We start from the raw sequence: 15,522 nt of genomic DNA on the forward strand, positions 1-15,522 counted from the left end.
AAGTTGTTGAAAAATATAATCAATATCTACAAAGCTCTCTGCCTAAGCAACCTCACAGCCCCATGGCACCTCTGTCCTATACATTTATCAAACTACATTTCAGTACACATACAAGAGTCGTTTTCACGTTTAATTTATTCTCCATCTCCAAAACAAATATCTTTAGAAAAAATATTGACACTAGTACATGTTAATTGAACAGTTGATATTGACAGCTCTGAAACCACATTCATAAGGATTAGGAAAATCACATACAGCACTCTGTATGGACTTCATGTCCAGAATGATATTCTGTACACACACAGAAATAAAAACTCAATTTAAAAATTACATTCTTCAGGGCAAATAGCCTATATAGGAGCAGGCTTGAGATTTTCACAAACAGATTTCTCAGGCTAGCCCCAAGACATACATCCTCTGGGCCCAAACAATTGTGGAGCGAGTCTTTTAAATCAATTGATGATAAATCAAAGCCTGATTCACACTTTAGGGCCATGCTGAGCTGTACTGGTTTAGCTGTAACCGTGCTAGAAAGGACAACGTACAAAGAAAATATCCAAGCCAACACAGTAGGTCTACGGTTCGGGTCGGGCCTGGAGGGAGAATCAGGCACAATAGTTGTCATTCATGCTTCAATCACAGAACTGGTCTGGGCTGCTGGGTGAGGAGGAGGCCGAAGCGTTTCTTCAGGGTTACCCGGTGCCGGGAGAACTTGTCGTCAGGCGAGAAGCGGGCGGGATGGGCAGAGCTGGTGGGCTGGCCCAATAGATCCACCTTCTGTTTGGTCACAGGGTGAAGAGAGGAGAGGGGTATGACAAGGAAAGAGATAGCATGAACAAGTAGCTGAGTATAGCTTGTCACAACGTTACAGGGTTGGACAGGCCCATTTTCTACAGAAGCCGTAGGGTCAGAAAAAAATTTGATGTAAAGTTTGGATACGTGGACCACCTCTGAGAAGGTTATGAATTGCATCAGTAGTTGATGTTTAGAGATGCCATCTAAGCAGGACCTAAGAACAGTTACAATCAGAAACTAGCTACAATAAGAATAACACCATATACAAGTAATAATTAGGTGGGTGATTATATTTGTCCTATTTCACACATGTACAAGTTTGTATTCACGTATAAGCATGTGTTTTTTGCATATCTCAACTCGGAGAGACCTTCGGAGAGTGGGGTCACAGCTGAACCAGTACCTGTGCTCCAGGAGATGAGATCTCCTCTGATGCCCAGGATTCTTCAATTCAAAGTCCCATTAACCAACTCCGTAAACATATAACGCCAAAATATGGAGCGTTCGCACAGCAACTATCGTCATTACTGCAGTTACGCATGGTATGTGCTTCCAAAAATGGTCTAAATAAAAATGTATCGTTTTTGACCAAGTGCGCATGCACATTATCTAACTTCGGCACTGGCAATAAAAAAAAAAATCACTCATTACTGCCAAGCACAAGTCAGCTGATCCAGCTACAGTACTGTATCCCGAAAGTATCATTGATTTTATTTAGACATGTTTTGGAAGTACATACCCTGCGTAACCACAGTAATGACGATAGCGGCTCTGCATATTTTGGTTAAAGCCCAAACCTATGTGGACATTAAAACATTTGCAGAGCTAGTTAATGGGACTTTGAATTTAAGGATACTGGGTGTCAGTCTCAAGCCCAGGTACTGGTTCAGTTCACAGCCAGAGTCTGACATTATCAATGGCGACCCTGGAGCATTTAGGGGTTAAGCTCAAGGGCACAGGAACAGATTTTTCACCTTGACGCCTCTGGGATTCGAACTAGCTTCAAACTAACGACCTTTTAGTTACTGTCCCAACCAGATAAATATAATTAATTATATTTCTATGGGCCCAATGGTCTTACCGCTAGGCTATCGGTGTATTAGAGACCTCTAAACTCTGATTGAAACTTCCATTCACCAGCTCTGCAAAGCGTTATAACCTTAATTTCAAAATATGTTTGCTTGTCACCAAATACGAGCTTAAATTTACTCCTGTACGGCCAGTATGTACCAGAGCTGTTTTCGACTTTGGCATTTTTTTGGGCTGCTTGTATATGTTGTGTGTGTTTTGGGCAGTACATATTGGCCTTAACATGAGTAAATGAGCATAGTTTCTCAGCAAACTCCATATGATCAACGAACGTATTTTGACAATGCTTGCAGAGCTGGTGAATAGGAGATTAAATCTAAACGTTAGGTCTCTAACCCAGATAGTGATTCACCTGTCGCCCTACTTGACTGCCTACCGCTTAGCTTTGGGACACAACATCGGGAGTCTTTGTATTGGTTGGACTCCCTCTGAGAATAATCCATACCACAATATAGCCAGCTTCACCCCCAAAAAGTTTCCAGTCCAAAAAGGGCATATATATATAATCTCTAGCAACTCTACCAGACGCACAGTGAAATGTGTGCTTCGCTATCAAATAAACATCTGAATTCAACTTCTGTCCGAACCGCACCATATTCCTGCTGTGTTGAGTAGACCGTGGTAGACTTTCATGGTAGGAATTCTCACGTGAACTGCGTGGTCTAATGGCGGCCGGCTGTTTAACATGACATGAATATGGTGCTTTTCGGACTAAAGTTGGATTCAGACGTTTATTTGATAGCGAGGGACACATTTCACATATGTTAAGTAGAGTTTCTATATAGTAAATACATGGCGTTGTTAACTGGAACGTTTTTTCTTAGGGTGAAGCCCTAAGATATGCGGTAGCGTTATTTTGATGCACAGCTAGCCTACCTCCCTAAAAAAACAATGAACGCACTCCGCTAAACTTTTCTTACAATGCAGAAGACAGACATAATATTTATGTGCACAGAGTGGACACGATTCTGTACCACATCATTGAATATTGCCAACGGGTTTGCATGCTAGTTAATTAGTTGTTAGCTAGCGAAACCTACCTTCAGAGTGTAAACTCTCTCCCCATTCTCGTTCAAGTAGAACTGCAGAAACATCGTGACGAATAACTTGTGCTTTGTAAGTTATAAACAAGTGGACTTGTTAGCTTTTATTTGACAGAAAATGTGCCTGTATTTGTTGCGTTCAGCGCTCCACGTGCTTTTTTCCCCCTCGGAGTGTTGAAAGCGGATATACGTGAGGGCAAAAAGTGCCTATTGCACAAACCTAATCGATCTTTTTTTTTTTCTTATTCGTTGAGGTGGCATCCAATAAATGTTGCATTACCGCCACCTACTAGACTGGAGTATAACTCCTTTGCTTGAAAAAATAAATACAACAAATACCCTACAATCTAACACCACTTTATTTATAATAATACAAACAATACCATACTTTGTCACATGCGCCGAATACAACAGTGAAATGCTTACTTTATTACAAGCCCTTAACCAACAACACAATTTTAAGGAAAATAGGTGTCAAGTAAAAAAATATAGGTAAAAAAAAAAAATAATAATGTAACTCATCTGATGTCAAGTCTCGAGACACCCAAATACCTCTCTGCAGCTACCACCACAACCTCTATTTTCTGTGATCCTTGCAGTACAGTTGATAACCATTGCCATAAATGCCAAAAATCCAATCTTACTGAAACATATCACTTGTTGGTTTATCCCTACTCACACCACTCCTCTCAGGATCCCTCCACCTTGACCCATCTTACTCTATTTTCTTCACTGCCTCAACATATGACTTCTGCACTACTCTAACCCGGGAAACCTCAGCGTGCCTCTCTCGCACAGGACAGTTCTGATCCCCAGCCCCATGGGCACCCCTACAATTAACACATACCACTACTTTGTTTCATGCCCTTCTGCACACTTCTCACACCTAGGAACCTCCCTCCGACACACTGCTGCCACATGCCCTTAAGTTTGAGACCTGAAACAACGTAATGTATTTGGCACAAAAGCTACAGGATAGGATATATATCCTAACATCACTTTGTCGGGCAAAGACTCATCATCAAAACTCAAAAGAACAGACAATGACAATGACTCCTGTTTTTCCACTCACGCCACCCTGTCTGCGTCACAACAAACAACGAGCATCACAAACACCGGGAATCTTCCCGTTCAGTTAGTCAGCTTTCATATTTACCGCTTCCCCAGTAATCATTCCTTTCAATGCCACCCTTTTCTTGAGAGCAAAACAATTCACATTTCTTGCCCACATTCATTTAACACAGAGCACCTGCTCCCTCTACCCAGCAGAAACAAACAATTATCACAAGACCACTTCTGGTTACCCTCACCGATTCCACAGCACCCAACTCTGTTGTCACCCACCCTGAAACCACAAATGGATCAGCAGAAAAGCAAGGGTCCACTTTTTCCAAAACTTCACTCCTACTGTCACAGACTCATCTTGATCCTGACCCTCTGTACAAGCCCCGGGCTCCAAGAACTACACCACACCTCTAAATTAATGGCGCCTGAGGAGACGGCTGCCGTTTACGGTCTCATAACCAATTGTGTTATTGTGTCTGTTTTTTCGTGTTATTTGTAACTGATTTTGTACATAATGTTTCTGCCACTGTCTCATATGACCGAAAATAGCTTCTAGATATCAAGACACCGATTACTCACCCCATAATGGAAGAAATTTTTTTCTTTAACGAGTCAGACACAAAGGATTTACTTCAGATGCCCGACAAGGCCCTCATCCCGTCATTCGCAGGAGAAAGAGACAGAGACATATCGGGGACATAGGTCTGGGTCCCTTGTAAGGATCTGACGGCGAGTGGATAATATGCCTTTACAATCGGTCCTATTAGCCAACATACAATAATTGTATAATAAAATAGATGAATTACGAGCATGTATATCCTACCAACGGGACATTAAAAACTGTAATATCTTATGTTTCACCGAGTCGTGGCTGAACAGCGAAATTAATAACATACAGCTGGCGGTTTTTACGCTTTTTTGGCAGGATAGAACAGCTGCCTCCATAAGACAATGGGTGGCAACAGGGGGTGGCAGTCTGTAGACAACACTATTTACCAAGATAGTTTATCATCTATATTCTTCGTAGCTGGCTATTTACCACCACAAACCGATGCTGGCACTAGGACCGCAATCAATGAGCTGTATACAGCCATAAGCAAGCAGGAAAAGGCTCATCCAGAGGCGGTGCTCCGAGTGCCCGGGGACTTTAATGCAGGGAAACTTAAATCCCTTTTACCTCATTTCTATCAGCACATTAAATGTGGAAAAATAAAAAACTCTAGACCACCTTTACTCCACACACAGAGAAGCGTACAAAGCCCTCCATTTGGCAAATCTGACCATTATTCTATCCTCCTGATTCCTACTTACAAGCAAAAACTAAAAGCAGGAAACACCAGTGACTTGGTCAATAAAAGAGTGGTCAGATGAAGCAGATGCTAAGCTACAGGACTGTTTTGCTAGCATAGATTGGAATATGCTATGGGATTCTTACAGGGGCATTGAGGAGTACACCACATCAGTCACTGGCTTGATCAATAAGTGCATTGATGATGTCATCCTCACAGTGACAGTACTTACATACAGCTACCAGAAGCCATGGATTACAGGCAACATTTGCACTGAGCTAAAGAGTTGAGCTGCCTCTTTCAAGGAGCAGGAAACTTATAAGAAATACCACTATGCCCTCCAAAGAACCATCAAACAGGCAAAGCGTAAATACAGAACTAATATTGAATCATACTTACACCGGCTACAATGCTCGTCAGATGTGGCAGAGCTTGCAAACTACTACAGACTACAAAGGGAAGTACAGCCGCAAGCTGCCCAGTGACACAAGCTAAATTACTTCTATGCTCACTTCGAGGCAAGTAACACTGAAACATGCATGAGAGCATCAGCTATTCCGGACAACTGTGTGATCACGGTCTCCGTAGCCAATGTGAGTAAGACCTTTAAACAGGTCAACATTCACAAGGCCGCAGGGCCAGACGGATTACCAGGGCGTGTACTCCAAGCATGCGCTGACCAACTGGCAAGTGTCTTCACTGACCTTTTCAACCTGTCCCTGACTGAGTCTGTAATATAATCATGTTTCAAGCAGACCACCATAGTCCCTATGGCCAAGGGGGACTTCTATGCCCAAGAACACTAAGGAAACCTGCCTAAATGACTACCGACCCGTAGCACTCATGTCTGTAGCCATGTATAGCCAAGTGCTTTGAAAGGCCGGTCTTGGCTCACATCAACATCAACACCATTATCCCAGAAACCCTAGACCCACTCCAATTTGCATAACGCCCCAACAGATCCACAGATGATGCAATCTCTATTGCACTCCACACTGCCACCTGGACAAAAGGAACACCTATGTGAGAATGCTGTTCATTGACTACAGCTTAGCGTTCAACACCATAGTGCCCTCAAAGCTCATCATTAAGCTAAGGACCTTGGGACTAAACACCTTCTTCTGCAACTGGATCCTGGACTTCCTGACAGTCCACCCCCAGGTGGTAAGGGTAGGTAACAAAACATCCGCCACGCTGATCCTCAACATGGGGGCCCCTCAGGGGTGTGTGCTCAGTCCCCTCCTGTACTCCCTGTTCACTCATGACTGCATGGCCATGCATGAATCCAACCCCACCGTGGTACATTTACATTTACATTTAAGTCATTTAGCAGACGCTCTTATCCAGAGCGACTTACAAATTGGTGCATACACCTTATGACAACCAGTGGAACAGCCACTTGCATCTAAATCTTGTTGGGGGAGAAGGGGGGTGAGAAGGATTACTTACCCTTACTTACCCTATCCTAGGTATTCCTTGAAGAGGTGGGGTTTCAGGTGTCTCCGGAAGGTGGTGATTGACTCCGCTGTCCTGGCGTCGTGAGGGAGTTTGTTCCACCATTGGGGGCCAGAGCAGCGAACAGTTTTGACTGGGCTGAGCGGGAACTGTACTTCCTCAGTGGTAGGGAGGCGAGCAGGCCAGAGGTGGATGAACGCAGTGCCCTTGTTTGGGTGTAGGGCCTGATCAGAGCCTGGAGGTACTGAGGTGCCGTTCCCCTCACAGCTCCGTGGCGAGCACCATGGTCTTGTAGCGGATGCGAGCTTCAACTGGAAGCCAGTGGAGAGAGCGGAGGAGCGGGGTGACGTGAGAGAACTTGGGAAGGTTGAACACCAGACGGGCTGCGGCGTTCTGGATGAGTTGTAGGGTTTAATGGCACAGGCAGGGAGCCCAGCCACCAGCGAGTTGCAGTAATCAAGACGGGAGATGACAAGTGCCTGGATTAGGACCTGCGCCGCTTCCTGTGTGAGGCAGGGTCGTACTCTGCGGATGTTGTAGAGCATGAACCTACAGGAACGGGACACCGCCTTGATGTTAGTTGAGAACGTCAGGGTGTTGTCCAGGATCACGCCAAGGTTCTTAGCGCTCTGGGAGGAGGACACAATGGAGTTGTCAACCGTGATGGCGAGATCATGGAACGGGCAGTCCTTCCCCGGTAGGAAGAGGAGCTCCGTCTTGCTGAGGTTCAGCTTGAGGTGGTGATCCGTCATCCACACTGATATGTCTGCCAGACATGCAGAGATGCGATTCGCCACCTGGTCATCAGAAGGGGGAAAGGAGAAGATTAATTGTGTGTCGTCTGCATAGCAATGATAGGAGAGACCATGTGAGGTTATGACAGAGCCAAGTGACTTGGTGTATAGCGAGTAGCCCTGATCCCCGACAACAATGAGACAGCCTATAGGGAGGAGGTCAGAGACCTGGCCTAGAGGTGCCAGGACAACAACATCTCCCTCAACGTGATCAAGACTACAGGAAAAGGAAGACAGAGCACGCCCCCATTCTCATCAACGGGGCTGTAGTGGAGCAGGTTGAAAGCTTCAAGTTCCTTGGTGTCCACATCACCAACAAACTATCATGGTCCAAACACACCAAGACAGTTGTGAAGAGGGCACAACAAAACCTTTCCCCCCCTCTCAGGAGACTATAAAGATTTGGCATGGGTCCTCAGATCCTCAAAAAGTTCTACAGCTGCACCATTGAGAGCATCCTGACTAGTTGCATCACTGCCTGGTATGGCAACTGCTCGGCCTCCGACTAGTACATCACCGGGGCCAAGCTTCCTGCCATCCAGGACCTCTATACCAGGTGGTGTCAGAGAAAGGCCCTAAAAAAATGTAAAAAACTCCAGCCACCCTAGTCATAGACTGTTCACTCTGCTACCGCACGGAAAGCAGTACCGGAGTGCCAAGTCTAGGTCCAAAATGCTTCTTAACAGCTTCTACCCCAAAACCATAAGACTCCTGAACAGCTAATCAAATGGCTTACCAGACTATTTGCATTGCCCCCTCCCTCTTTTACACTGCTGCTACTCTCTGTTTATTATCTATGCAGTCACTTTAACTGTACATACATTTACATATTACCTCAATTACCTTGACTAACCGGTGCCCCCGCACATTGACTCTGTACCAGTACCCCCTGTATATAGCCTCGATACTATTATTTTACTGCTGCTCTTTAATTATTAGTTACTTATATTTTTCCTCATCTATTTTTTCCTTAACACTTGTTTTTTTACTGCATTGTTGGTTAAGGGCTTGTAAGTAAGCATTTCACTGTAATGTATTTGGCGCATGTGACAAATACAATTTGACCTCCAATACATCGCCCCCATTCACTTTCAATTCCTTTCCCGTCTTCAACTCACTCTGCTTACACTTTCTACCATTCTTCTTTATCAAACCCTCTCCCCTTTTCCCACCATTTTTAACCAACTCAAGCTCACCCTCTTCCTCCCTCTCTCTCTTAGACCTCCTCTGCCTCTCTTTTTCACTCCATTCCTCCTCCGTATTCCAAGTATAAGTTTCCTCACAGAGGGTAGACGGACTGCATCACTTCTTTTCATAAGAAACATTGTGTTGAAAATCCCAAATGGTTTGCATAGTCAACTTACACACAGCTCTGACACAAACACTTATCCCACCAGACATGCCACCAGGGGTCTTTTCATAGTCCCCAAATCCAGAACAAATTCAAGAAAACGTACAGTATTATATAGAGCTCTTACTGCATGGAACTTCCTTCCATCTCATATTGCTCAAATAAACAGCAAACCTGGTTTAAAAAATACAGATATAAAGCAATACCTCGCGGCACAACACCTCTCCCCTATTTGACCTAGATAGTTTGTATGTATGCATTGATAGGTGGGCTACGTGTGCCTTTTTAAAAAAAATGTATGTAGTTCTGTCCTTGAGCTGTTCTTGTCTAATGATGTTCTGTATTATGTCATTCTGTATTGTTTCATGTTTTGTGTGGACCTCAGGAAGAGTAGCTACTGCTTTTGCAACAGCTAATGGGGATCCTAATAAAATACCAATAATACTGCACTTCTCCTGACATACATCTTGTTCTTGCCTTGTCAAGGGATGCCGTTTAACCAGCTGTCACAATCTCCTAAATTGAGTTTTATTTGCATCTCTCGTACTTGAGTTTTCATAGGATAATATTATTTCAGTCAATCATTAAATCACATGTAATGTTCTCTTGTTAGAATGTTTTTTTTTTGTCCTCAGAATGTTGGATCATCATCAGTGACGGAAGGAGCCATGGTAGTCTATTATTAGCCTATTCAAGTTGTCCAAATGTTCAGTACTGGCTAAAAATACACCAGATTTTCCAGTCTCCAACCAAAGTTGGCTTTATTACATTGCTTACATAGTTGTTGTTTTATGCAGGTAGGCTAGTTCTAATAGTCCTATTGCAGGGAGAGATTGAGATGTTCACGGACTCAAATCACACTAAATAAAAACTCCAAAGTTACAGTATGTTGGATATACTGTATGAAACCCCAGAGGCTGCATTAGAATGATCTCAGATACAAGGGAGGCAGACGCCGACCGAGCACAGATACTGTCAGATCAATCCCGTGTCTGTATAAGATCCACCTCTGATTCAGATAAATTAAGAGTCTAACCAAGTCCAGATACAGGCTTGTGCTCCTCTCCCTCACTTAGATTATCATGGATTTGAGTCTGTGCCACCTCATTCCCAAGGGGAATCCAACCCAGTCCTGTTACAGCCAGTCCCAGCCACAGACCTTAAATTGAAGACTGAAACCAATCTCTCTTCTCCAGTTTTATCATACCCGGCGTTTTACTTTGGACCAGAACCAGGTGCAGTGACTCTGCAGTCTGACTCACAGGACAGAGTCCTTGAAGGCTCCCACTTGCGACGCCTTCAACCTCACCCTGTCCCAAACCTCTCACCCATATACAGCCTCAGCAGCCTCCATCCATATCTAATGGCCTTCCACAGATAATCTGTCACTCAACCCTTATCCCAAGCTGCCCACTTCTGGATATAGCTCTCCACCAGGACATAAAAAAAAATGATTTCAAAGTTTAAAGCTAGAATCCTAAGCCGCTCTATCCATTTTTGGGCTTGCAAATGAATGATATTTAGCCATTGATTTTTGAAGAGTATAACTTATAAATGGCTCATGAGCTTAGTTCAACTGTCATACCCGATCAGAACCTAAAAATATTGTTTTACTCCAATGTCGGTAAACAATGTAAACAAACAATGTACAGCCTCAAAACATGGTTAAAACTATAATGTTGATATCATGGATGGTAAGTCCTTGCATCCATAGCTCTGTCTATGAATTTGAGTGGTTACATTTCTCCAGGCCCATCCCTCAGCTTTTTACCAAAACCGAGGCGGGATGACCGCTTTGTTATTGTTTCATTAAGGATTCCAGCTTTAACAAAACCTTACAACTCTATGCACAAGGACACATTTTAAACAACTCCCACTGAACATTTGACAAAAACGCATTTACTGGAAGGACTGTTCAGATGCAAAGTATGGTAACAGAAATTCTGTAAAATCACTCAGTTTATGTGATTATGTTTTCCAAACACTTCAATATTTGCTCTGAATTCAAATATGTCTGCATTAAGAATTGGGTTTTATCTTTGTCATGACACCTTGACTTTGAAAACATCTCTTTTGGTTATTGAACTACAGTAAGTGAGGTGGATTTACATCCGGTAACAGAATTACGGTAACGGAATTACATTATGGGTCCCTGATCTGTACCATAGAAAAATGCATTATTATTGGATATGAATGCCATTCTCTTCATGTATCCTAAATGGGTACCCCAAAAGTAGAAATATTCAATATCCTCCTTTAAACATCACAGCATACTTTAAAGATATATGGTGCGTAGAAATCTGCAGAGGGTGGTCAGCAGAGATAGGTGGGATTGGCTGAGGGAAGCTGAGGGTTGCGATGTGGAATTGGAGACAAGTGGGGGTGGAGTTGCCGGGCGGGGGATATAATGACAGTCAAAGATAAAAGTACAAAAATAAGGCCAAAATAAAACAGAAAGTACATTTGAATGACACCGAGGGGCAACGTTGTTACAGCTAATACCTGTTCACATGAGGCTGATGCATGTACACATGCATATACACACACACTCATTCAAACGCCCAACCGTGCACATTCACGGACACACACATGTAAATAGTGCCATACATGTACTCAAACATATTCAGTTGGCCTTGCTGTTATGATTTTTGTTGTCCTAGATGTCTTTTGTATTGTTGTTTTGTTTTTCTTAGGTCCATTTTGTTGGTTGTTGGGGAAGATGAGGGAGCTTGGGCCGGTGGCTGATGGGGACCCTAACCAGCGACCTGTTTTTGACCTTGTGGGAGATCTGTCGACGTGCCGTTGAGCAGGGAGTTGACACTGGTTGCTCCTGCGGGTTGCTCTGGATGGGAGTCTGTTAGATTACTGAATGTAATGTAAATGTTGAGCGGCTTCACTGCAAGTAGATTGTACGTTTTAAAACTCAATAATAAGAAATAAAATATCCTCCTTTGCATATTTAGCTATTATTCTAATGAGCTACACACCCAAACAAGACCACATTTGGTTGGTCTGGACCAGACCAAATCTGAACCAATCATAGACATCTATGTTTCACAAGTCTGGACAGTACAGCACAGTAAAGCTCAGTAGAGTTTAGTACAGTCGTTCAGTAGAGTACAGTAAAGTAGATACAGTACATTATACTGTACTCTAGTGCAGTGTGCTCTACTGTACTTAACTCAACTGTACAGTACTGAACTATGGTCAACTTTTCTTTACTGTTCTCTACAAAACTGTGCTGTCCAAACTTCTGAAACACATCTATGATTGGTTCAGATTTGGTCCGGCCAGGGCGAACTGACCAAATTTCAACTACTTTTCAATGTCTAAGGACATCTCGTGTCAGTTGGTGCTCAGTGGGTGAGGATGCTTGTTACAGTAAATGGAAAGAGGGTAAGTGTTAGGTGTCATGGTAGTTCCCTATAAGAGCCGTGAGAGGTGCCATTAACTGGAGAGAGAGTGAGAGGGAGGGGTTGTCCAGACTGTTTTTACACTCTTGTTTTCACCCCCAGACAACAGAAAGAGAAAGAAAACAGTTATGAGCTGAACATAACAGTATGCTAGTAGAAGGGAGGACAGACAGTAGCAGGTGTCTGACCCAACTGTGGTTTGTGACTACTATGATTTCCCATTGTAGCCATTTCAATTGCAGTAATTTGATTTGGGGACAGAATTACACATTTTAATCACTTAATTCATAAACTCAGTAACATAAACTCAGCAAAAAAAGAAACTGCCCTTTTTCAGGACCCTGTCTTTCAAAGATAATTCGTAAAAATCCAAATAACTTCACAGATCTTAATTGTAAAGGGTTTAAACACGGTTTCCCATGCTTGTTCAATGAACCATAAATAATTAATGAACATGCACCTGTGGAATGGTCGTTAAGACACTAACAGCATACAGACTGTAGGCAATTAAGGTCACAGTTATGAAAACTTAGGACACTAAAGATGCCTTTCTAATGACTCTGAAAAACACCAAAAGAAAGATGCCCAGGGTCCCTGTTGCAAGGAGGCATGAGGACTACAGATGTGGCCAGGGCAATAAATTGCAATATCCGTACTGTGAGATAACTAAGACAGCGCTACAGAGAGAGGAAGGACAGCTGATCGTCCTCGCAGTGACAGACCACATGTAACAACACCTGCACAGAATCGGTACATTCGAACATCACACCTGCGGGACAGGTACAGGATGGCAACAACAACTGCCCAAGTTACACCAGGAACGCACAATCCCTCCATCAGTGCTCAGACTGTCCACAATAGGCTGTGAGTGGCTGGACTGAGGGTTTGTAGGCCTGTTGTAAGGCAGGTCCTCACCAGACATCACCGGCAACAACGTTGCCTATGGGCACAAACCCACCATAGCTGGACCAGACAGGACTGGCAAAAAGTGTTCTTTACTGATGAGTCGCGGTTTTGTCTCGCCAGGGGTGATGGTCGGATTCGCGTTTACTGTCGAAGGAATGAGCGTTACAGAGAGGCCTGTACTCTGGAGCAGGACCGATTTGGAGGTGGAGGGTCCATCATGGTCTGGGGCGGTGTGTCTCAGCATCATCGTACTGAGCTTGTTGTCATTACAGGCAATCTCAACGTTGTGCGTTACAGGGAAGACATCCTCCTCCCTCATGTGGTACCCTTCCTGTAGGCACATCCTGACATGACCCTCCAGCATGACAATGACACCAGCCATACTGCTCGTTCTGTGGGTGATTTCCTGTAAGACAAGACAGGAATGTCAGTGTTCTGCCATGGCCAGCGAAGAGCCCAGATCTCAATTCCATTGAACATGTCCGGGACCTGTTGGATCGGAGGGTGAGGGCTTTCCCCCCAGAAATGTCTGGGAACTTGCTTTGGTGGAAGAGTGGGGTAACATCCCACAGCAAGAACTGGCAAATCTGGTGCAGTCCATGAGGAGGAGATGCACTGCAGTACTTAATGCAGCTGGTGGCCACACCAGATACTGACAGCTACGTTTGATTTTGACCCCCCCCCCTTTGTTCAAGGACACATTATTCTATTTCTGTTACTCACATGTCTGTGGAACTTGTTCAGTTTATGTCTCAGTTGTTGAATCTTATGTTCATACAAATATTTAAACATGCTAAGTTGACTGAAAATAAACACAGTTGACAGTGAGAGGACATTGCTTTTTTTGCTGAGTTTACAACTAATTGGTAGGTCTACCTTTACTTGTTAATTCTATGAACTTTCATTATCCTCCCTCCTCACGAGGGAGATACATATGTGGGGTTTTGGTAACAGAATTACAAGGCAAATCATTTCTCCAAAACTAAATATAAGTGTAGATATTTTTTGGCAGGGGTTATTACTTAAACAATACTGTGTTTTTCTGTATTTCTAATACCTTTTAAGACTTTTTCTGGTAAATGTTGTCAAAGACCCATATTTCCATCTGTTTGACAAGAAACCAAAGCCTATAAATCAAATTTGGATATGCCTTCATTTCTCAAAATTATAGTCTCTTAGCTTTAATTTGTAATCAAATTTGACACGCTCCTATGAACATCACGTTTGTGTTCATGGGTCCTAACAGTGATGTTATTAGTGGTTAAAAAAAGTAATTCTGCATCACAAATGGCAACCTATTCCCGAATCCCCATATTCTGCACTACATTTGAATTGAGGCCCATATGGCTCAGGTCAAAAGTAGTGTACTATATGAGGAATATCTGTGAAAATGAGAATGGGACGAACGGGTAAATTAATTGCAGTAATTCGATTTGGTAACAGAATTACGAAATTTAAATCACTTAATAATTCATAAACAAACTTGATATAAGTAACAACACAAGGTCTACTTTTATTGATGTTCATTTTATGGTTGCGTTTTTAGTAACAAGCATACTATGTGGCCGGGAACAGGGCGTCATTTGAGATGTGCCGTGTGTGTTCAACCCTAGATTCTTGAAGTTTGAGGTGACAGGTGACAGCAGGGATATAACATTCAAAATAAGGGAGTAAAGGAAAAAAGATAAAAAAGGGAAAAAAAGTGAAGTAGCTAGTTATAGGAGAAGAGGTGGAGAAAGTGATAGCAACCAAATACATGACGGAACACAAAATAAACAGTCAAGAGGAGAGACAAGCAACAAAAACTGAAGAGAAACAGACATACAGTGAGGAAGAGAAAGTGCGAGTCCAAGGCGACTACTGTTCCTAATATTAACACTGATAAACTGAAGGTGATACTCAAAGAGCCTCAACAAGGACAAAGAAAACAGACGGTGAAACAACGAGTCAAGGCAGACAGAAAAGACAAGTCCCATGATGAGAAGAGGAAAAGCAAAGCTGCAGAGAATAGGGGAAAGGAATTGACGAAAACAGCAATAATTACCAAAAAAAGAGAAAGGGGATGAAGCAGAGGACAGAAAAGGCTACTTCTATGACAAGTCAGAGAAAGAAGAGTAACGGTTTAGAGAACTAACTTTGTGGCTGTGGTAACCGTTGTGCCTGTTGTTCACATGCGTATCTGCACTCTCATTGGCTGGAATGGTCCCACCTGATCTTGCCACATCCTGGCAGCCTTCCATTGTTAGAGCCGCCACTTGAGTATCTGGTCACGAAGACTGCAGCTGTTTCTGATGAATAAACAATACCATGCTAGTAGTGGGT

General features: G+C 43.2%; 1 protein-coding gene across 1 annotated transcript; it reads right to left on the minus strand.

Moving 5' to 3' along the window:
* Positions 1-117: 117 nt before the first annotated feature.
* LOC118392171 (H/ACA ribonucleoprotein complex subunit 3) lies at positions 118-3,132 on the minus strand. Its single transcript, XM_035783872.2, has 2 exons — positions 2,925-3,132; positions 118-777 (listed from the first exon to the last, which is right to left on the minus strand). Exons 1-2 carry the CDS (start codon positions 2,976-2,978, stop codon positions 637-639), a joined length of 195 nt encoding a protein of 64 aa, XP_035639765.1. The 5' UTR covers positions 2,979-3,132; the 3' UTR covers positions 118-636.
* Positions 3,133-15,522: the final 12,390 nt, after the last annotated feature.

Source organism: Oncorhynchus keta, chromosome 13, assembly GCF_023373465.1.
Source record: "Oncorhynchus keta strain PuntledgeMale-10-30-2019 chromosome 13, Oket_V2, whole genome shotgun sequence".
In the NCBI taxonomy this organism is placed as follows: domain Eukaryota; kingdom Metazoa; phylum Chordata; class Actinopteri; order Salmoniformes; family Salmonidae; genus Oncorhynchus; species Oncorhynchus keta.

Coding starts and splice junctions, on each gene's coding strand:
- LOC118392171 (XM_035783872.2), bottom strand. CDS start 2,978: ATGTTTCTGCAGTTCTACTTGAACGAGAATGGGGAGAGAGTTTACACT. Junction 778..2,924: donor AGAGAGTTTACACTCTGAAG/GTAGGTTTCGCT, acceptor GTGACCAAACAG/AAGGTGGATCTATTGGGCCA.